This window comes from Sesamum indicum, linkage group LG8, assembly GCF_000512975.1.
Source record: "Sesamum indicum cultivar Zhongzhi No. 13 linkage group LG8, S_indicum_v1.0, whole genome shotgun sequence".
NCBI lineage: Eukaryota > Viridiplantae > Streptophyta > Magnoliopsida > Lamiales > Pedaliaceae > Sesamum > Sesamum indicum.
The window spans coordinates 2625447-2649702 of NC_026152.1; the positions used below are offsets into that span (position 1 = coordinate 2625447).

Here is a 24256-nt window from a genome sequence, read left to right on the forward strand (position 1 = left end):
ATATGTAAAATAATAAATTTATTTTATTTCTTATTATAATCTATATAGCATTTCGAGTTCTTGTAAAATTAAAATTTAATAACTCAAAGTAAAAATAATTAAATAATATGTTATTTTTATTGTAGATAAATTCAAATAAATTTAAGACAGTGTTTGGCCCAATCGATATCCTAAAACAAAACGTCTAAGAAACAAACTGTCCAATGGTAATAGGAATAGCAATTCAAATTGATGGTAAGAAAAAATTAATTAAAGAAGTATAATTGGGAGCATAAGAGGAGTAAAAATAAAAAGAAATATATAAGAGATAATTTGGTGTTTGGTTAAGGGAAGAAATGGATGAGAAGTAAAACTCAATGTATATAAAATTCATCTGAGTCCAATATTCGTTTCCGTCTGAAATTGGACGGAAAAGTGAAAGTGTAAAGTCAAGTATATATTTTACTTTTATTTACTCTATTGCCCATATATATATATAAGTATTTTTTTTTCAATTCTTTTCTTCCTCCCATTGATAACACTGTATAATTGCAAGAGAAAAGATAACAAAATAACTGAAAAACTATTGCATCGAGATCAACGATGAATATTTTTTATTGATAACAAATATTCTTGTTCTTTGTTTAATAAATATTTTTATTAATAAGATTTTTTAATTTTTTATATACTAAAATTATATCAGCATAATATTAATTTATTTATTTTTTAATATAAAATAAAGAGAACAATTATTCAGTAAAATTACAGAAGATAATATTTTCTTCTAAATCTATTTATCTCGTACCAAACAAGTGAAAATATTAAGATTTATTCACATTCCAATCATACCAAATAATTGGTAAAAAAATTATTATTCTCTCTCCCAATACCTTTTCACTTCCCCTCCCTCTTAATTTTCATTCTCTTTTCCTCCCACGTCAATCAAACAAATCTTACATCAGATTTTATAAGCTGAAATCTAGAAACATGACTTATTCCAAAGTTCATTAAGCAGTAAATCATCGTATCGTACGTACATTGAAGACATTTCAGAAGCCTATTTGGGGTGGAATAATATTTTTTCTTCAATTTTGATCCAAACAGAGCACAAACAAGAGAAGAAGCATAACAAAAGGTTACAACGATTAATTATAATTCGCTCATAATAAGCCGAATTGAAGAAAACCAAAAAAAAACTGAAATATTGCAAAATGATCAGAGATCTCGAAGCTGGCGGAGATTCATGGGAGATATGTATCTGGAATCGCCGTCAAGCAGCTGTTTGGCGATTATAACGTTAGCGGCCTCGCTCGGGTGGTAAGGATCCCAGAAAACGTGCTTGTCCCTGTCCGAACACATGCTCGACGTCGGCCCGCAAGGGATTATCCCTGCGAATTGCCCTCCGTTCCCACAACAAGCTCTACTTGCTGTTATAAATCCTGGAATTTTTTCAAATTAATGTTCATATCCCTCGTTAAATGACAATTCCATCTAAAAGTTTAAACTGTTAATAAAAAAAATTATTTAATATTTAATATCTAAACACGCCACTTGACGTGCAAACCCACTATAAAAAATAGTTGAATAGCTACGAAATATTTTTGGATGCTGACCGTATTTGGCGTAATTGGTGATGAGTTCCATGACAAGATCGTAGACATTTGCATGGACGAAGGTGGCTCCAGGCAGGTTTTCGTTGAGTTCCTGAAGCAGATCCTTCAACCTGGCGTTGTACTGAAGCGCCAGCTTATTCGGCAACGACACGCACTCATCTTCCTTCAGTTGATTGATCGTCTTCTGATAGGGAATGCAGCCAATTGGCCCAACGTTTCCCACTATGAACTTCCTTGCGTCCAGTTGATAAAGTCTCTGCAATATTATATATAATTTACACGATCATATTTATAATTTTTCAAACAAACGAGAAGTATTTGTAGTTATACGAGATGTAACATTGGTCTGTAATATAAGATTTTAAATTATTTTTTCTAACTTATATATCATGTTTCGGGCACGATAGTTTGAAATACGCACCGTAAGTTGTGCTCTTAGATGATTGAGCATGTCGTCAACGAAGGCATCAGGGGTTTCTGATATTCTTGCACCCATTGATATTACAGGCAAGAGGTAGTTGTTGAGGAAATCATTGGACCCTATGGTAATGGAGAATATGGATTTCCTCTGCAGATATTCTCTCGCCTTTGATGCACCCAATAACTTGTCTATTTCTTTCCTCGTAATGTTGAAGTAATCCACTTGAATGTCCATCGAGAGCCTGTTAACCTGCATATATATATATATGTATATGCACCAACTATTTAATTTATAAACCTTTAATTGATTAATTAGGATGTAATAACTATATAGACAACATCGTCATAACTTATTTAATATATTTTATCAGCTGATTATGAATCTTATAAGATGTCAAGATTTATTTTAATAATAAACTATTGAACTGTTTGGATAAGATACAATCATGAAGATTAATTATAAGAGATATTGTTAATTATGACAATCTTTATATCTAATATGATAAAAATCGAGGGAGTTTGTTGAAATTTTAAAAGTACCTTATGTACTCTTTTTTTTTTTTTTTTTCTTCTCTTTGGTCAGAAAGATCTTATAAGCTCATAATATCTTTTTTTTTGGATTTTATAAGTTGATTTTCTAAAACAATCACCACATTTACTCTACAACATCTTATAAATCAAAGGTTTTAAAGAGTTTATAAGTCCATCCAAATTAACATCCTCTAAAATTATAAATAATAAATGAAAAATCATAACGTACAAATATTCTTCCGGTAGCATTCATAATTCCTCCTCCTCCCGACGCATAATTAACGCCATATAATATAGTCTTTCCGGTGGTGTTTGGGGCGAGAAACGGCACGGCATACTGCGGCTGCCCTAGCTCCTCTCCTGCAAAAGAAAACATAAAAAGTTGTCATAAGAAAGAGTTAAAATTTACTGCACCCTTTGTCAATTCGATTCGTTAACATTACAAAAGAGACAAACACGATTGGACTAATCATCTTACCAACAATATCTCCTATGGTTCTCCCGTTCGTGTACCGACCGGTAGGGTTCCCTCCAGAGGCCTTAAAATCGATACCGTTTGGGGGAATATTAGCCTTAGAGAGGGTTTGCAAGTAGTTGTTGTTCCCTGCATCAACCAAAGAATCTCCAAAGATATATGAGGCTCCCTTGGACAAATCTATGTCATCTTGGGCAATCACAAATGATGCCAACTGGTTTGTAATGAATAGGACAAGAAGCAAAGCAACAACGTTGTGATGAAAGATTAAGGCCATGATTAGATAGAGTTTCATGGGAAAGAAGAAAAGCAATGTGAAGATATATATGAAGATGGGGGAAACTTGTGAAGGATTAAATTAATTGGAGTTGCATTTTGGTTTGACGCTTTTAGTGTATGGGAATGGGAATTATGTGTTGATGGTGGGGTTTTCTGGGGTTAGGTCATCCACATTTGGGCTGTGTTGTCTCAACGTGCATGGACTAGAAGGACTTGCTTTTATTACAAGGAAATGGACCTAAGTCAAAGACATATTATTTAATATATAAATAATTGTACAAGTTAAGGACAAAAATGAGTGACAATTTTAATTAGGTGTGTTTGGTTGATGGGTTGAAAATTTTTGGGAGAATTTTGTGTGTGAAAAATCTTAGGAAGGTGGTGTAATGTTGAACTAAACAGATGGGTTTTTTTTTTTTTTTTTTTAATTTTTTTTATTGTCTTCTTGGTATTTTCGTTTTTTTTATACAACTATAGCTACATTCCTTTAGTTTTGATATAATGACAAACCCCACTTAAATAGAAAATAATTGTGTAGCCCCTAAATGGTGAGGTATAAATTACTATATTAATCTTAATATTCTTTTTAAAAAAAATGAGGGTGGAAAAATTAAATAATTTATAGAGCATATTAGTTTATAAAAAAGATTATGATTTCAATCAATAAAAAAATTATGATTCAAAAAAGAAATTTTGGTCAATTCACCATGAATGAAAACCTAGCACAAGTTATGGAATGGATTCGTCATTAGATGAGGGAAGGTGGTTTTGTAATTTTCTAAACAACATCAAAGTATTTGTGATTATATCAAAATTCAGGTGAGATGATAGTAATATACTCTATTATTTTGACAAAACTATGTTATTATATAAAAAATTCAATCAATAATTTTATAGTGAAAAACACGAGTGTTTTTTATCGTGTCAACATCATAAATCGTTAGGCAACTTTAGGACTATAAGAATCGCGTTTAGAAAGTTGGAGGGTTAAGTATGTTTTACATAAATAAGATTATGTTCAATTTTAAACGTCAAGTTTATAAATATCTATATGTATTAAATAAAAATAATAATTTTCACTTTAAGGCATCCTCAAATTTTGGAGAAATAAACCGAGACCCAAGCCCAGATCCAATATCGGGCTATTGGAGCTCCGATCCAATTGCACAGAAGATTTCAAAATCCTCCTCTGGAACCCATTAATGTGTCGGGTCTGTTGTTAGGTTTAGCCCAATTTCATTACCAAGTAAAACGAGAAATGGGTAAGAGAGAAATACGTCTGACTCAGACATTCAAATGAAGAATAACCTAAGAAATAATTTCCATCATTTTCGCTGCAAAAAATAATATAATCTAAGTTGAGTGGAAAATAAATCTGAATGTTTGATTTAAAATTTTGAATTGGTTGAGAATGCGTAAATTTGAAAAAAAATCATTTAATCTAGTTAATGTAGATTTTCGGGGTTGATGTTTAAATATTATTATTCACACAAATCTTTTATTTTCACAAAATTATAAAGATAGAAACATATGTATGAGTTCAAAATAAAAAGATTACCATCTTTGAAAATAAAGTTTTCCCATAATTCTTTTGTTCCAACTATGATTCAAGGGCTGAAATTTGATTTTGAATCGAATGCACAATGCTCATCGAATTTGTGGGAGAAAATTATGAACTACTTTAAAATATTGTATGAGGGTTTTCAGGTCATGAGAAAAGTAAAATTTTCCTAGTTAAAACACTTTGTTGTGGTTGAGAGTTTTGAACTTGTTTGACGCATTGTTTCGTGAATGGCTCTATAGATATGAACTAAGACTTGAGTGGCTTTGAAGCTCACATTTAGCATTGACATATTTGAATATAAAAAAATGATTTGAAAGCACTCATATTAAAATAATTTAAAATCTATTATTTAATAAAATATACTTTAAAAATCATAAATTTCCAATCCTTCGTCACAAATTTTTTGATGTGTTTAAATAATTTTAATGTAAAGAATTTCGGATTCTTTCATTTTAATTTGGACTAAATTTCGATAAATATAAACAGATTTCAAATTTTTTCTAAATGAACCCTTTTAAAATTCTTTCTTAAAATTCAAATTCATCAATCCATAGCACCTTTAAAGAATGTAATATCCCTTGCATTTAGAATCAATCTAAAGGATTTCTACTAGGAATTTCAAATCCAACAATCCAGATGTAACCTTAGATAATTGATGCGTTCAAAAAATACATGTATCGAATAAATAATGATAGGTGCTAGGTCCACTTGAAATGGGAAATGTTGAAACAAGTGCTAGAAGGCAAAAATGATGAAATAAGTACAAAAGAGTGTTATTGCTTGAGTTTGGGTGTACTGGAGAGATTGATAAGAAATCCAAACTCTAAGTATGAATTACAAAGCTGTTTTAATCTAATATAGAAGCAAAAAAGGGGAGAAGGATGTCCCTCCTGTCGTGTCCTTTCTGGAGGAAGTCGTTCTGGTCATGTGAATATGATTGTGTGGATGAATGTATGAAGGTCAGTTTTCCTTCTGGTAGTGCGTCCTTTAACCTTGCATCCTTTTCTCCTATTGGGGGATGTCCCTATTTATAGGCAACAATAAGATTGTTGGAGGAGGTCTCAAATTTGGGGTGATTATGGCCTCAAAGGTATTGGATAATGTTGATCTCCCTTAAATTTGGTTCATGAGTCCTCTAGTGGGTGGTTGGTCCGCTAGGGGATATCCCCCAGATTCAGGAGAGACTGTTCGAGTCTGTTAGGATTTGAAATCCTTTTTTCTGAAGGAATCACATATGATTGAGGGTTCGATGGGCCTCCCTTTATCAATTTGTTCTCTGGGGATACCCGCCAAGACCGTCTGTCAGGTTCCCTTGGGCCCTGGGCCGCTCATGACCTGAACCTCCTTGAAGCATTATGGGCCTCTTGTTTCTTTCATGCTTTTGGACTAATCCATTTTTATGCATATTAATATTATTCATGGGTAAATTACAAAGAATTCCCTTGAAATTTGACATAATTATAAATACCCTCTGATTTAAACGAACGTTGAACAACTAGCCCAATCTGTTAGTCTTTGTTAACTTTTCATCTATTTTTTTTTTTGTGAACAAACAAAAATACTCTTATAAAATATGAAATATAACTCTATTTATTTTTTTTAAAAAAAATGATACTTTTTTTTATGTATTAGTGGATACTTTATTATAATTTTTCAAATTTTTTTCATTCACTTTGCCCAATTCTTTTTTCTATTTTTTAACAAGAAAAAAAATGCAACAAGTGTAAAGTATTTCAGACCTTCATTCAACAATTACACCATTTCATCAAACATTAAGAAGTATTTATAATTTTTTGAATAATAAAAAAATATTCATCATTATATTAAATTTTAAAAGAATTAATTGTAATTTCCCTATATTCAAATAGACATATGTTGGAGAAATGCTAAATTTGAATTAACACCACATGCATAGGAAAAAGTTGAGCTACAAAAAGAGAGCAAAAAGCAAAAGGCAGCTACACAAAAAGGAGGCCACCTCCTCCTCATTCTATGCAATTATGGGGGTTGGTAAAGATTCAAACTGCAATGAATTAGGCATTTAGGGTTTGAAATTACGTTAACAGCACATTCAAACATAAAACCATATTCATTATCCTCTCCTTTAGTCACAATGATGGATTAAATACTTAATTTTTTAATTAATTTAGTGAAACCTAAATAGTAGAAATTGTAGGAGATGTTAACCCTTTTTTTCCCTAGATTTTTTTATTTTTTAAACCTTGTTTAATGAATTTATTTCTTGAGTAAAAATGCTAAACACCGTCTAAAAAAAAGGGGGTCGGGTTTGGCCTGATCCTAAAATTAAATTTGGTACTGTCAGTTCGAGTTCAAAACCTATTAGATATATATTACTTAAGGTATATATGAGTTTAGGTAGAGCATTATCTCATTAATTGATAATTATATTTCACATCAATTGTAATTTATGTTAATTATGTCTTTATCTTCTTCCAAAGGAATTTATAAGTTTGTGAAATTATACTAACTCGTCTTCTAAATTATTTTATCAAATAGTTTGAATATTTTAAAAATTTTATAAGTATGCTTTGAAGGGATCAATTACCTTGTCAAGACACTTGTAATTGAGTGTGTGCAAAATTTTATACTTTTGAGAAATATAAATTTAAAAACAAAAAAAAAAAAGTTTGTATCTGACGCAAAACGCAAAAGTTGAGAATGTCGGAGAGGATCAATAATAGTGTCTTATTTGTTTGTTTATTTTAAATTAAAAATATTTAATTAATATTTAAATTTGAATATATCGAAAAATACCATAACCAAATAAAGGGACCTAAGCAATGCACATCCAAACCCAATTCCCTAATTGAGACAAAAATGGCAATCTTGCAAGGCACATATAATATAGGATTATTACAAGTTGACCAAATAATTAGAGTGTCTTGTCAAACGTAGACATAATCCAAATTCAACAAGTACGTATTCGCCCACATTAATTACTCTTCCAACCACACTCAAAATAGGGAAATTTAATACCCAATATACGGAATCAATCATACGTATACGTAATCCCATCCTCAAACAAACCTTTATTTATACTACAAGTCTTAATTACATCAACGTCTTTACATAATATATATGTAGTTGGAGCAAAGGCGTGTTTGGTTAAGGATGCTAATGTGTTCGTCACGCCTTGTTCGACCCTGACGTACGTTTTCATTCCCCCTTTTCTTAAGTAATCTTTTATTTTTTTTATTACCGAATCCACCCACATCTGTTTGTCATATTGTTTTTTTTTTAAATTTGACATAATTTCAAATACTTATTTATTGTTTGAAAAATTATAAATGCCCCCCTCATTTTAACATCCGTCTAACGACAAGCCTAATGCGTTAACCTCGACTAAATTTTCATTCATTTTTTATGGTCGACTGACCGAATGTGCTTTTGAATTATGAATTATAATTTTATATATTTCATTGAATTCTTAAAATATTTTTATGGAGTAATATCCCTATGGATTATTTACTTATCCTCAAATTCTTTTATAATTTTTTAAACAAAAAACCAGTATGGTAAAGTAGTAATTTCCACCTTATCATTTAACAGGTACATAATTATTTTCTATTTGAGTTACTTTTGTAATTTTTCAAATAATGAAAAGGGTATACACAATTTTAAAAAATGTAACTATAATTTTACCCTAAAATTTTTATAATTTTAAAATATAAAAGTAATATTTTTTGGGTCAAGTGGCAATTATACGTAATTATGATAATTTTTAGAAAATATAACCGTATTTTATCCTAAATTATTCATAAATTAACTATAAAAGCCAGCTAACTTCGAGTCAAGTGGCGATTTTAATAATTACTTTTTGTATACATATATATGTTTATATAATATCTTTTATTTATTTTTCAATACTCAAAATTTAATTCTCAAAATGAGTAAATAAAAACTGTTTTTTTTTCTCTCTAAGAATTAGAGAAGATAATATTCCCAAGGTGTGAATTGAATGTGATGTGGCTATAAGGACAACATGGGAAAATGCTAATTTAGAGAGTTGACATCAATTATGTCTTGCTTTGTGTTATGGGTCCAAAATTTTTACCCTCTGCCCTACCTACTAATTCTTGTTGCTTACCCTAATTCACCACAATATTATTTTCTCTTTTTCTTTTCCTTATTTTTTTTTTAAAAAAAATTCATTTTATGCACTATATCTTGTTAAAGAGTTTGCTTTAGTGTTTCTTTTTCGATGTGAGAATTGTGTTACTGGATTATTTATATCGTGAAAATTAATTATTGTTCTGAATATGTATTTGAATTGAATAAATAAGTAAATATTAACAAAATAAAAAAGTTATCGAGAGAAAAAAAAATTGAAAGTTGAGAAGAAAATATAAAAATAATAGACAGAAAAACTTAAAGACATCAAAATAGTGCTCTTCAATCGTAAAATGGCATAGATGTCCTTATAAGTTCTACCAGACATATAATTTACGGGCCTGCTTTTGCACACGGTGGTTTCAAAATTGAAACTACTCGAGTTTTTTTTGTTAAAAACAATGTTATTATTGTTATATAGCTAATTATTATTACTTGAGGTTATGAATTCAAATTCCATCGAACGGGTAGATGTTATGTCTCAATTTATGTGAAAAAAGTAAAGTAAAAAAGATGTAGCGATTTAAGTGAAAATGTATTGAAGTAAAAAATAATAAATCTTTGTCCATCCCAAAAAAGTTAAAATCAGTACACAAATTAACTATCTTATCTTTCCTGTTTTAATATATATATGTTTGTTATGGCGGTTTTCAGGTTACTGCGCCTTAGTCAAAGTCAACCGTCCATCCACAGGAATCCAAAGGCATCAAACACCAAGCGACGGGGAAACTCTCACACGAAAATTTTTATAAACTTTTTAACTTTTTCCCCCTCTCACTACCAATGATGTTTTCGATGTTAATGAATGGGGGGTTTGCAATAATTTATGTTGTTTCGTGGTGGGAATAAGCTGTAATGAAACTTGTAAGTTAATTTATGATAAAGATAAAAAATAATTTAATATTTATAAATTTATTGGTAAACTGCATAAATGTATAGAGAATATTTAATATTTTTAATTTAAACATATTAAAAGAAAAATTATAAAACAAAAATATATTTTTCAACTTATTTGAAATAAAGAAGTATAAAATTGGCAACCCAAGTCACCAAAATAATAATAATAATAATTGTTGTTGTTGTATGGTTGTAATAATCAATTATGATAACAAGTCATATTTCATATAGTTATTATGATAAGTAGTTATTTCAATAATAGACATAAAATTGGGAGCCAGGGAGTATTTGGTAAGATTACATTTGTTTTAAATTTGAATTATTCATATATATCTTTTTTTTTTTTTTATTTCATTTGATTTTATCAGCAAATTGCAAATCAAAGGTACAATGGATCTTCATTTTTCTTAATTGAAATAATAAACATAAAAAGTATCAAACAATATGAATTATATCACGTCATCTACATTATACTAATATGGCATAATATATCTTTTCATTTCTTTTTTAAGCTCATATTTCAAGTTCAAATACATGACTTTTCGTAAAAAAAATTAAACTTAAATCATTAGGCTGTCTGCAAAGGCACAAGTGAGCACCAAATTTGGCTTAATATTTAATCCTATTTTTGGATTTCATTTTTGGTCTCTTTATGTTGCAATTAATTATTTTCAATAAAAAAAGATAGAGATAATTTGTATAAACGGAAAATAGGTTAAAAGACGTAAATATATATAATTATCTTTTTTTCTTTAATAAGAATAACATTATAATTCTCATTAAGAAAATGGTAATTTGCGTATGATAAGCTGGTAGAATATATATTAAATTTATGTTACGTTCAATGTTTTATACCTTAAATAAGCATATTATTTTTAATAAAATGATATACGTATCGACTATTTAACTATTTAGCATATTCTGCGTGGATGCTAGTATCCACAAAATCATGAAACGCAAGGGTGAAAATGGGGTACATAAACAGTGATTGATCCCTAAACCTATAAAGAGTGATTGTTCCCAATAGCAATAAATTATCATATTTATTATATGATTAATATAATTCAATCAAATTTAATTTAAATAAGAATTTGCAACACATTGCTATGCTATTATTAGCCAAAAGGAATTCACATGCTGATGCTAGTAATGGATGACTACAATGATTGATTGGTCAGAGTTGAGGCTGACCAATAATAACACTAATAATTAACAATAACCGGTCTTAATTAATTTGCTCTGTAAGTACGAAAAAGGATCGAGTCAGTAGCTTTTTACGTCACAGTTAGAACTTAGAAATAATCTGATTTGAAACAAACAATCCCCTGAAAATTTCTACGAGTGTTTAGGACAATGTGGTTTTGGAGTTTGGGAGAAGAGTGACAGGAAACAGCTTTTACAAGCCAGCCGGGGTGGGGGTGTGGGGCCCTCTGGAGGTTTTGTTTAATCAAGAATCCAATTACTGTAGTGAGAGATTTGGATGAAAAAAGAAGAGAAAAATGATTTAAATTTGGGGGTTGTGTGAAAAGTCAAACGATAATTTGTTAAAAACTTAAATGTGAAGGGGCTTTAAAGAAAAGGCAGGTTTGGGTTTAGTCATTAGTGTGCTATACAAAGTGCCCTCGGTAGGGTCAATGTCAAAGAAGAGAGAGAGAGAGAGAGAGGAGAGTGTGGGGTAATGGTAATCAATTGTGGGATGTTTTTGGATTCACAAATGAAGTAAATGTGCATTTGTTGCGGAGGGTCTGTTTTTAATTGGATTTCAGAGGGGGGAGAGAGGGAGAGAGAGAGAGCTAATAGCTCTTCAGGTGATTCAAGAAAGGGGGGTAGAGGTCTTTTTGTTTCTTGAGGAGGAATTGTTGAGAAATCCCATTTTAGTGTGTGCTATTATTTCCTGGCGGGGGGATCTGTGTTCTTGGTGCTTCTCTTGATTTCCTCCTCACTCCCCGTATTGGGAGTTTTCTGTAAATTTGTTGATGTTCTTCGCCGTGCTTCAACTGTCAGTACTGAACCTCTGAATTCCGACTTCCTCAAAATCTGCAGATGTAATCTACTCGCTTTCCTGTCTTGTCGCTCAGGTCATGTTCACATTCTCCACTTGTGTTTTATTCGTCTGAACTAAATCTTCATGAAATGTTGAATCTAGGGTTTCTTTGATCTGGCCCAGTATTTGCTTTTTATTCTTTTCTTTCAATTCCGGTTCTTTTTCAACTCAAAATCTGTTCTTGATGTTTGAATGTTCGCCTAAAGCAAATGCTCTTGTCCTTTCTCTCCTTATAATAGGGGGTTTTGATTTTTGAAAGCAAAGGTTTATTCTGGAGGACGCTTTTCTTTCTGGCTTTAATCCCTTTTGCTTTTTGGATTTAGGGTTTGAATCTCCTTTTTCTGGGTTTTAGTTGGTAGAAGGCTAAACCCACACATACCAAAAAAGAAAAAATAAAAGAAAAGGAATTACTCTTGCTTTGTTTCTCTTTTCTTGATTGTATTCTCTCTATACCTGATAGATTTTGTACGTTTGTAAGAGCAGAAACAGGAAGCTTTAATGCATCTCTCACTATGGAAACCATTATCTCACTGTGCTGCTCTTATCTTGGACAAAAAGGGCAGAAGAAGAGATGGGTCTGACCACTCAGCAGCGGAAATTAAGGCCAACCCGTCAATTCTGAGGAAATTGCAAGAGCACAAGCTGAGGGAGGCTCTTGAAGAAGCATCTGAAGATGGTTCTCTTGTTAAGTCCCAAGACATGGATTCTGAGTCCTTGGCCAATCAAGATGATGGCTTGGGCAGATCGCGGTCGCTTGCTCGGCTAAATGCCCAGAAAGAATTCCTCAGAGCTACTGCTCTTGCCGCTGAGCGCACATTCGAGTCGGGGGACTCCATTCCACAGCTCAGTGAGGCTTTCTCGAAGTTCCTCACAATGTACCCCAAGTACCAGTCATCAGAGAGGATTGATCAGCTGAGGTTGGACGAGTACTCGCATCTCTCTGGTGCAGGGTCAAAGGTATGCCTTGACTATTGTGGGTTTGGGTTGTTTTCATTGCTGCAAACTGTTCATTACTGGGAATCATCCACATTTAGTTTGTCTGAGATTACTGCCAATTTGAGTAATCATGCTTTGTATGGGGGAGCTGAAAATGGAACTATAGAACATGATATAAAGACCAGGATAATGGATTATTTGAACATCCCTGAGAATGAATACGGCCTTGTGTTTACTGTGAGCCGTGGCTCTGCCTTTAAATTGCTTGCTGAATCATACCCGTTTCACACAAATAAGAGGTTGTTGACCATGTTTGATCACGAGAGCCAATCAGTGAATTGGATGGCTCAGAGTGCTAGAGAGAAAGGTGCCAAGGTTCATAGTGCATGGTTTAAGTGGCCTACTCTTAAGCTTTGTTCCACGGACCTGAGGAAGCAAATTTCGAACAAAAAGAAGAGAAAGAAAGATTCAGCATCTGGTCTTTTTGTGTTCCCTGTTCAGTCTAGAGTTACTGGTGCCAAGTACTCGTATCAGTGGATGGCTCTGGCCCAACAGAACAATTGGCATGTCTTGCTTGATGCTGGGGCATTGGGCCCAAAGGACATGGATTCTCTTGGGTTGTCCTTATTTCGGCCAGATTTCATCATCACATCATTCTATAGGGTGTTTGGTTATGATCCCACGGGATTTGGGTGCCTTCTGATTAAGAAATCTGTGATGGCAAGTCTTCAAAATCAGTCAGGTCATGCTGGCAATGGTATAGTGAAAATCACTCCTGTATTTCCTCTGTACTTGAGTGATTCAATGGATAATTTCCCCGGATTTGCTGAAGATGAGGAAGCCAGTGGGAATGGCGATGTTAATACTGAAACCCGTCCTGGATCTCAATTGCCTGCCTTTTCTGGTGCTTTCACTTCTGCTCAGGTACGAGATGTGTTTGAGAGTGAGATGGAGCATGATAACAGTTCTGACAGAGACGGGGCAAGCACCATATTTGAAGAAACTGAAAGTATTTCTGTCGGGGAGGTGATGAAAAGCCCAGTCTTCAGTGAAGATGAATCGTCTGATAACTCACTGTGGATAGATTTGGGTCAGAGTCCAGTAGGCTCTGACATTGCCGGTCACTCGAACAAACATAAAGTGTCGTCTCCCTTACCACCGGCTTGGTTTTCTGGCAGAAAGATTAATAAGCTGACTTCTCCAATTGCCTCAAAGTTATCCAGTAGCCCAATGTACGACAAGGAATTGAACATGGGAGACCGCCATGTATTATCATTTGATGCTGCTGTTCGGTCAGTGTCTCAAGAAGTGGACCATTTCAAGGAGATTCCTGAAGAACATATTGCGGATGGGTTCCCTGCTTCAAGAGAATTCAGGACTCCAGATAATCAACATTTTCATGAAATTGAAGAAGAACCCGAAATCAACAAGTCTGCTGTCAAGGGCTCTAGTTATCCGAGTATTCAACATGGAGCTGCTTCTGAGATATGCCTTGAGAAGGAGAGTGCAATAAGACGAGAGACGGAAGGTGAATTTAGGTTACTGGAAAGGCGAGAAAGAAACAGAATTGCTGGTGGCAGGTTTTTTGGAGTAGAAGAGTCTGAGCCAGCTGGAAGCAGAGGGAGAAGGGAATCATTTAGCACAGATGACAACCACAGAGCTCACATTGGCTGGACTCTGGAGCAAGGAGAGTTATCTACCGCCAGTCTAGACGATGATGACTATATGAGCAACGATGAATATGGCGACGGGCAAGACTCGGAGAGGGGTGAACCAGAAATAATCTGCAGGCATCTTGATCACATAAATATGTTGGGTCTCAACAAGACCACTTCACGGCTTCGGTTCTTGATCAATTGGCTTGTGACCTCTCTGCTGCAGCTAAGGCTGCCTAGTCCAAATGGAAAGGACGGTGCACCACTAGTTCACATTTATGGCCCCAAAATTAAATACGAACGAGGTGCTTCAGTTGCATTCAATGTGAGGGACCGAAACAGGGGTCTGATCAGTCCAGAAGTTGTTCAAAAACTGGCTGAGTCACGTGGTATTTCTCTGGGTGTTGGAATACTCAGTCACATACGGATACTAGATAGCCCCAAGCAGCAGCGTGGATCCTTGAGTCTCGATGACACCACCCTCTGCAAACCAATGGAAAATGGTAGACACGACGGTAAAAGTGGATTCGTCAGAGTTGAGGTCGTCACAGCTTCACTTGGCTTTTTGACCAACTTTGACGATGTCTACAAGTTGTGGGCATTCGTGGCCAAATTTCTCGACCCAAACTTTGTGAAAGAGGGTGTCCTTCCGCCTGTTGCCGAGGAGGTTGAAGAATGAAATGGGATATCCCACTAATACTTTCGTCCCATTGCCCTAAGGTGCGTATATGCAACAAAAAGTTTTGGCAGGATTCTTTTTGCCCCTCCTGCATCTTTGCTGCACGCGGGGGCATTTGTTCATTCTTGTTTTTGGTTGTTTGAGTTTTATCCTTTGCCTTCTTCGGTTCCTGTAGAGTTTGGCTTAGAGATCTGTCTCTTTTCAGATATTAGTTATGAACTAAAGCAGATACAAATGAGCATTACATTCCCCTGTCCCAAACTAGTTGATGGCCAAAGTGGTTTCTGCTGTGTAAAAATCATTATATTTTGCTTGTTTCATATTAGATTCTACTGTACATGAATCCCTCTGATCAATTTGTCAAGCTGAGATTTATGAGGAAGCTTGAAATGCTTAGACAGTAGTGTTGAATTGAGATAAAAATTGCATTTCCCGTCGAGTTTCCCGGACATGGAATTGAAGTTCTTGTACAAGATTTTCATTTGTTCCGCAAATGTATGATTTATCAGTAACTGTACTAATCGGGTTCCTGTTCACACATCATGCATGAACCAAGATTAGGTTGTCTTGGATTCAATCCCAAGTCTTCTGATTAAAAAGAAAATGACTTCCATTTTCTAATAAAAAGTTGGTAATACTGTTTAATTTTCTGTCCTTTAGCAAATTGAAGAACCCATCTAGAAAATTACATGCAATTACGTCAACAATAAGAAAATTTCACCCCCAGAAAAAGAAAAGAAATGATATGGATGTTGTTAGGTATCTGTCTTGTGACTAATGCAAGAGATTTCTTGTTCCATGTGGACCACAATATTATACAAGCAGAGCTCCAGAAGTAATGAAATGCAAAGTGTTGGGTTCACTCCAACGATCAAATCAGTCAAGTAATTAGGTTGCTAATAAAAGATGGTTTATATATTAGGAGAAGGAAACACTGTAAGTATTATCATTTCATATACCATTTCAGTTTAACTGATTGGACCAGATTGAAAATATTATATTTTAATTAATTAAGCTAAAAGGCAAAATATATTCAAATAAGAAATATTAACATGTTTGAAGTCAATTTCATACCATTAACAACAATTTTCAACAAAATTTAACAAGAAACACACTAAAATAAACTCAACAGTTTATTTATAAAAAATATTATAATTAATTTCCTATATCTTGTAACAAGAATAAATTGAAAGTTCAGTTCTGTTAAAAATTAACAACCAATTTATTAAAATATAAAAATTTAAAAAATAAAAAATAACAAATTATTAAATGCTGCTTGTGGGGAAACGGTCCAAACATTATTTCACCCCACCGACTTCTCACCTTCTCTCTTCCCCCAAGTTCCAATTGCTCCCTTCTCCGGCTTTTACGATTCAAATTTCTTGCACTACTTTTACCATTTGAGTCGCAGAAGCCAAAATTATTGAAGAGACAGTTTCACACTTAAACTTGTCAGTTGTCTACAGCAAATTTGTTAAAGAAACTCAAGAAGAAAGCCTCATTTCTGCACCAGCTTGAATTTTATACCTTTTACCTTAAAGAACTCGTACGGACATGTGACGTTGAAATGGATATCAACACACTGGAGAGAGAGAGATTTCAGGCATCTTGAAAGACAGAGTACATTGATTAGCAAAAGACAAACAAAAGTCGTTTAGTATCTCCTCCTCTACAAATACAACAATGCAAGAAGTTTCAGACATCTAAAGCCCGCATGTTTCAGTTAGTTTCTCTTCAAACATTCAAGAATCAGACAATAGTGTACAGAGATGAATAGTTCTCTCAACCGGCCGAGCTTCTTCAAACCCCTCATCGGTGACTTTTCGACCCAACTCGTAAGTCTCAGAAAAATGGCAAGTTGATTTGATTTCCAGATATTGTTGTTATGTTTGTGTTGTGTTGTATTGCAGTCAATACCAGTTGAATTTGCAAGAAGACACAAAGACATGCTGCATGGAAAAGTCTGCCTAGTAACTGAATCTCAGGAATCTTGGGCGGTGAAGATCGAACAGGTAAATGAGAGGCACTGTTTCATAGGAGGTTGGCCTGAATTTTTGAAGGGAAACCAACTTGAAGAAGGAGATTTTCTTGTTTTTTATTTTGTCGGAAGATCGACATTCAGAGTTGCAATCTTTTCCATGGATGGTTGTGACAAGTGGTATCCTTCCTCCGATGTTGATGGCATCCAAGAACCTGGGATTTACTGTAAGACTCAGAACTCTGATATGTTCTTCATGGTTGGAAAATGTTTTACAATCTTTTGAGCAGGTGAACATGTCCATTTTCCAGGGAATTTCCCTGTAAAACAGGAATGCGGGAGTGGAGATAGCTGTGACAAGACCAGTGAAATTCCAAGGTTTTCTGTCCAGTTGAGGAGATACAGTACATACCATCTGGTGAATACTTTCTGAACCATCATGTTCAAATGAATCAATATTCAACTTTTCCACACTTCTGACTTGTTTGTTTCAAAATCTCTTGGGCATTTTCAGTTCTTTCCAGCTGCTTTTGCTGCCAAAACTGGATTACGGAGGAAGAGCAAGATAACGTTGCGGGATCCAAGAGGGAGGAAATGGCCGGTAACATTATTCACCAGGGAAAGACCTCATAGGATTCAAACTTCCACCGGGTGGAATGAATTCTTGGCAGCACAGAAACTATTTGTTGGAAGTATCATTTCACTTGAATCCGTTCCGGGTTCTGATGATGATGATCTGTTCCAAGTGAAAGTGCTCAAAAATAGAGGAAAAGGAGAACTTTTTAGGGCTTTCAACAAAAACCTTGGCAGGCCGCAGCTCAGCAGGCGTTTGTAGTTGCCCTTCACAACGCACACACAAGTTATTGCACAAATGTTTTCATATCTGATGTTGTACTGGATGAAAATCCAGAGATTATGTTCATCATTCAATCAGAATTCTGCTCAGCTGTCTTCCTCTGAGTAAAAACTATCCTCGCTGAAGTAATCTGTATCGTAGTATTTGCTCGTCTCTTCTTCCCACTCCAAAACTTCCCTTGCATATCTAAGTGCTGCATCTGTGCTCTCCTGTTCCAAACAGGCCACTTTTGCGACGTACAACTTTTTCCGACCGGTTAGATTATTGTAGAGATCCTTGAACTTAACGGATATATAATAAAATCCCTTTTCGGCATCGGATGCACCCACCCTGCGATCACTGTAAGCTGATCTAACAGGAAGAAAATCATTGAACCAATCACATTTATCCAGAGGAAAATGTTCTATCTTTTGCTCAAACAAGTCATATTTTGTTAGTAGGAGAAGAAACGGTGTCTGATCAAAGAGCGGATTTGTAACCATGCTCTCAAAGCACTTCCTATCATGCATCATCTTGTTGACTGAGACTCCATTTTCGTCGATGACAAACTCATCATAATCACTTAACGAAACACAGAAGACAACCATCTCAACATCTTCAAACTTCTCAAGCAACTCGTTATGGTCGTCAACTCTATTTGACGTTGATCTAATAAGCTGATATCTGAAGAACAACAGGGCAAGGCCCAAAATGTCAGAGAATATCATTATTTAAGGGACGTTTGCAATAACTTCTGTGCTTATCACCTTTTGGCTAACAATAATTTTTCAAGAGTGTTTTTTAATTGTGTTTTTTCTGAAACACTCCAACTTCAACTTTTTTTTTCGTTCTTCACACTATTTTCAAACACTTTCAATTTTTACTATTACAGAACTAACGATTTCTTTTTAACTTATTCCCATCATAAAAGCAGAAGCTATTTCAAACACCCTCTTCGTGTCTCAGAACTAAAAGAACCTGAGACAGGATAAGCTCATCTTAATCTTCACAAGACAACATTTGTTTATATAAAATCAATATGTGTTAACGTCTATGGATAGCAAGAAAGTTGTCATGAAGATTAGAAGTACAATACATTCTACTCTATGCACAAAATAACAGCAGATGATGATGAGCATACGGTCACGGACACAAACAAACCTCTTGGAATGATGAGCATATAGTCACAGGCGAAGATTATGTCCGGAAAGACAAATTGCAATAGAAATACCAGAGTAATTAGTAGACTCACCTTGTAAAATGTAGCTTATCCCCACTGTAATACTCGTCATTGTGTGGGGGTGGGAATGAGAAGTCCAAGTAAGAAGGTGATGAAGGAAATCCTTCAGCATATAGGATGTCCTTGGAAGGGTCATAATCTGGTTTAAGTATATCAACTGCCTGGAGAAAGAAAAAGTTTGAGCAATCTAAGGATAAATACTAATTAGGGATAATTACATTTACACCCCTCATCTATTGTCTTTTTTACAGATTCACCCCTCCCTTTTAAAAAATTACAGAAATCATCCTTGGCAGCCTTTAAAAACAAAAAATGCCCCTGTTGACTCGATCAAATTTTAATTTACTTTAATTTTTCAGTGACCAAAATGCCATCATGGGTATTTTGTAATTACCAAAAGGTAAAGGTAGAGGGGGTATCAAAGGAATGTTTATGGAGATGAATAATATGACCCTGTATATTTTTTTATTATTTATACTAATTTTTAATTTTAATTTAAATTATTTTATTAACTTTTTTTAATTGAATCTTTATATAAATCTACACTTTTTAATAATTAAAATATTAAATTAATAAAATTAGTTATTAGATTATAAGTTTAAATTAATTATCATACTTTTATAAATTTTTGAAATTATTAAAATAAAAGGTAATTTACCCTTAATTTATTTATAATTAAGTTTTATTAAAAATTAATAAATAATAATTTAAATTAATTTTTTTTTAAAAAAATTATTCTTGCTTCCCAACCCTACCGCTATGCCCACCCTCAACTCCTGCCTACGCCCTTGCTTGCACTGCCCCATGTGGCCTACGGTCTCGCCCCACTTGCGCCATGCCTTTCACCCACCTCCGCCATCGTTCGCCATCAAAACATGTATGTATAAATATATGAATATATATATATATGTCCAATTATATACATATTTATATTGTTCAAACATACCCACTTGCGCCTTTCACCCACCTCCGCCATCGTTCGCCATCAAAACATGTATGTATAAATATATGAATATATATATATATGTCCAATTATATAAATATTTATATTGTTCAAACATACATACATATATGTACAATTTATTAATTTTAATACAGTTTAGTTATAAACAAAAATAGAAAAATAAATCTTTTAATTTTAAGAATTTAAAATAATTTATACAAGTGTGATAATTTTTTAATTTGAATTTATAAGCTAGTAACTAATTTTTATTAATATATTGATTAAACAATTTAATATTTCAATTATTAAGGGGTGTACTTTTATATACAGATTCAATAAAAGAAAGCTAATAAAATAATTTAAATTTAAATTAAAAATTAGTATAAATAATAAAAAAAATATATGAGGCCATATTATTCATTCTCATAAACATTACTATGACATCCCGTCTACCTTTTGGTAATTAAAAAACACCCTTGAGAGCTTTCTGTCATTGAAAAATTAAATTAAAGTTTGAGCGAGTGCATTTTTGGGTTTAAAAGTTGTCAGGGGTGGTTTCTGCAATTTTTGAAAAGACATAGATGGTTTGTGCAAACGGACAATAGATGAGGGGGTGTAAAGTAATTATCCATACTAATTATGATTCAGAGTATGATCCGGTGTATGAAAATTATCATATTACATTTACTAGGTACAGATGAGTTATAGTCTGTCTTTTTCATATCTACGTATAATTTGAGTGATGGCTTGATTAAGTTATGATGCATAGAGAGCAGCGGGGAATAAGTTATGATGGTAAGAAAATCATTTTCCGTTTCATGTTAAGCAGCAAATGGTATGACAGATGAATTATCTTCTTACTCGGTTTAGGAAATAATTGGCGGCAGTAGACAGCTCCTTTAGTTCACTTCTCCGGCTGAATGTTTGCTGAGTTGCAGGATCACTCCACAATTCCTTAAGCAGTGGTGCAGACGACTCGATGAAAGCAGCTGAAAAGACATCCGAACTAGTTGATGCCTTGATATAGAGAAGCCAATCAGATAACGCTTTCATTCTCGGACTAAAGGAATATATACATTTTTCATCACTGGCATCTGCATCTGCATCTCCTGTTTATCAACCAGAAGAAACAAGTTCAGCACTCTTTCACTCTAAATGTAAACCTCTAACACAAGCCTACTTAGAAGCAACGATTATTTATCAGCAAAATGAAAAATAAACAAAAACAGATTAAATCATCCTGGCTATTGAAATATACAATAGTAAGCCATCAACTTATGTGGAAAACTATATTAGGTTGTAATTGTGTTTCTTAGACATGTTCCTCGTTCTATTTCAGGTACAAAATTGTACAAATTCTGTAAACTGCATAATGAACGTGGACAGAACTTCATTCAAGTTAAAAGGTTGCCTTATCAACATATATGTGGAGCTTATAAAGTTTACAACCATGCGGAAAAAAGGTTGTACTTGAGGAAGCTGCATTTCATTTTCAGGAAAATTAACCGGTTCTCAAGATTATGTATGCAACTCCTTAGTTTTTGTAATCATCCAGAGGAGCAGTTTCTGTCAATCATCTCCCTGCCATCATATGCTCGATTATTCTGAAAAAGAATATATAACATTCACTTGTACCTGCAAAGCCCTGTCTATCAGCAGATTTGTTTCTTCTTGATTCGTTCAAATTTTCTTCTTCAAAATGTTCACGGCCCTCAAGAAGTATACTCATATAGTGGTATAAGTTGCTCTGTATTAACAATTTGATGTGTTCAAACTCATCAAGCAAAGAAGTTTGATCTGTGTAAAGAAATATGGCCTGCAAAATGATATTGAATTTGATTAATAGGACAACCAATCAACCATCACCAGGACAACATAATGAAAAAGCAGAAACACCACCAGAGTGAGCCACATATTTGCTCTATAGTCAACAATTAGAGAAAATATTACATGTATAGTAGAATCTTGGGGTGGCTGTCAGCATGTAAGAAGGTTATGCTTTCTTGAAGAAGATAATCGCACTAAAAATCCACAACTAACTATTAGAACACAAGTAAACAAGCATGTAGTGGGTATGTAACTAGCAGGAACTTGCAATAGTGTAGAGAACAATGTGAGAGGCCTGACAATCCGTATGCATGGCTGTGGACTTCAGTAGTCTAGGGTAATCTTTTTCATCTCTCACTGTCATGTTTTCCAGCTGAAATTTCACGATAGTCTAGAGTCAGTAAGCATATAGCTGCATTTGAGGTAATTTCGAATCAATCCACATCTCTATCCATGCTTAGGAGAATGTGTTTTCATGAACATATTAAACATGGATTCCTCAAGACCCACGATTCAGCATTAGTCAAAAGCTGGAGATGAAAAAAGATCGCTTAAAATGCTTCCGTAGATCTCTTTTTAGACAGCATTTATCTTAGGTAAAAATTGAATCCTGTTTGGATGAAAGTTCTATATTTTGTGGATCAGATTCTTGATCTAATGCTGCAGAATCAAATCAAGGATGAGCCCGGATGAATGCCAAAAAGAAAAAACATGCACTGTTAGGGGCACAACATTTTGGTGGTTCTAAGTGCAACAAAAACACCTGTACCAACATGGCAACTCTGAAAGCATTAGAGTATCTTAAGGTGGATGCAGAAAAAGTGATCTTCCTCTTCCATCAAATAACCAAAACATAATCTTTAACAACTAAGGATGTCTACCGCAGAGACCAAAATTTTGCCAACAAACCTGCTTAAAAATGGTGCTTGTCCCAGATCCTCTACATCCAATCAGAAGAATCTTCTGAATAGCCCCCTGCTCAAAGTGGTCAGGCACAGACGACTCTCCAGGAGTATACGAGGATTTGGGAGGGAATGGCAGAGAGAGCATCGAACACAGTAGCTTCACTCCCACCTGAACATTGAAATCACTGAATGAATAGTGGGGATGGCAGAGTGAAAGGAACTCATAGTTTTAACAAGAACCCCACCTTCCCCCAGATATTCCCTCTTATCACATTTGTTCCCTCTTCTTGGTATAAACCATCTTCATACATCCACAAACGTAGATCTGGGTGACATCTGACACCAGCGAACTGCTAAGCACAGACAATAAAGTTAACAAGGAATGAGAAAACAATCTCAGCTTGATGCCAGCTTTCTACAAGTCTCCACCTTTAACATACGCAGCTCCACTCTGGTGATTTCCCGACCATTTACAAAAACTAGCGTGTTCCCATTGCTAGCATGCTGTTCAAGGCGGCCGGCTATATCCAACTGGGCGCTAATCATCTGTGAAGGCTTGCGTCCTTGCTGTTAAAGTCCATACCAGCAGATTCCATCAAATTAGGGAATTGACATCCAAATCTAACAGCATAACTTGTAAAAAGCAAATGCATATTACCTTCCCCCATAAACCTGAGACTCTGTCATACCAATAGTTTCCTGGAGTCAACTTTTTTGGCGGATATCGGCAACTCTGCAACATCGCTAGCTCTCTGCTAGTAAGAGCCTTACCATTAACAAAAATGTCTCCAGGCGCCAATTGTCTGACTTCAGGTGATTTTTCAGCCTTGATTATACCCGCAAGGGCCGCAACTTCCAAATCATTAGCCTTATAGCCCCGGATATGTGTTTCACGAACTGAATTCTGTTGATACCAAGAACTTGAACTTGAAAAGTCGAACGGCAATTCCAGAAGCGGCGAAGAGAAGCTGAAACCCGATCCGCTGGAGCTGACGCTTGGAGTCCTGGAGTGGGCATGAAAAAGTTCCCAAAGCTGCTCTCTTCGGAGCGTGGCTACAACAAGCCTCTCCCAGTTGTCGTAGACGATCCTCGACATGATATTGATAATATCTCTTGCCCACTGTAACTTCCCAAAGTCTTGTGAGATCTTACGAATCCTGGCATGACAGAACCAACAAGACCCGTCTGCGTAAGATCCACATTTTTGCAGAGCAATTCTAGGATTAGGACAGTTGACGAATGACGCGTAAGAGTAGACCAAGAAAAGAACAAAGAAGTTGTAATCCATTCAGTCATCACGCTCTCTTATTTTATGCCAAAAGATT

At 34.4% G+C, this 24256-nt stretch overlaps 4 protein-coding genes across 4 annotated transcripts; 2 read left to right on the top strand and 2 right to left on the bottom strand.

Annotated features, from left to right (window-relative positions):
• Nucleotides 960–3324, bottom strand: LOC105167584 (GDSL esterase/lipase At2g23540). The gene is made up of 5 exons (XM_011087357.2): nt 3022–3324; nt 2773–2903; nt 2014–2262; nt 1593–1848; nt 960–1418 (listed from the first exon to the last, which is right to left on the bottom strand). The coding sequence occupies exons 1-5, from the start codon at nt 3311–3313 to the stop codon at nt 1195–1197; spliced, it is 1152 nt and encodes a 383-aa protein (XP_011085659.2). The 5' UTR covers nt 3314–3324; the 3' UTR covers nt 960–1194.
• On the top strand, nt 11480–15659 carry LOC105167468. The gene is made up of 2 exons (XM_011087212.2): nt 11480–11967; nt 12417–15659. The coding sequence occupies exon 2, from the start codon at nt 12432–12434 to the stop codon at nt 15201–15203; it is 2772 nt and encodes a 923-aa protein (XP_011085514.1). The 5' UTR covers nt 11480–11967; nt 12417–12431; the 3' UTR covers nt 15204–15659.
• On the bottom strand, nt 16801–24234 carry LOC105167470 (extra-large guanine nucleotide-binding protein 1-like). Its single transcript, XM_011087214.2, has 8 exons — nt 23590–24234; nt 23361–23498; nt 23177–23281; nt 22936–23100; nt 21835–22015; nt 21061–21308; nt 19269–19417; nt 16801–18700 (listed from the first exon to the last, which is right to left on the bottom strand). The coding sequence occupies exons 1-8, from the start codon at nt 24217–24219 to the stop codon at nt 18124–18126; spliced, it is 2193 nt and encodes a 730-aa protein (XP_011085516.1). The 5' UTR covers nt 24220–24234; the 3' UTR covers nt 16801–18123.
• Nucleotides 16898–18041, top strand: LOC105167471 (B3 domain-containing protein REM5-like). Its single transcript, XM_011087216.2, has 4 exons — nt 16898–17038; nt 17114–17408; nt 17493–17599; nt 17696–18041. The coding sequence occupies exons 1-4, from the start codon at nt 16973–16975 to the stop codon at nt 18014–18016; spliced, it is 789 nt and encodes a 262-aa protein (XP_011085518.1). The 5' UTR covers nt 16898–16972; the 3' UTR covers nt 18017–18041.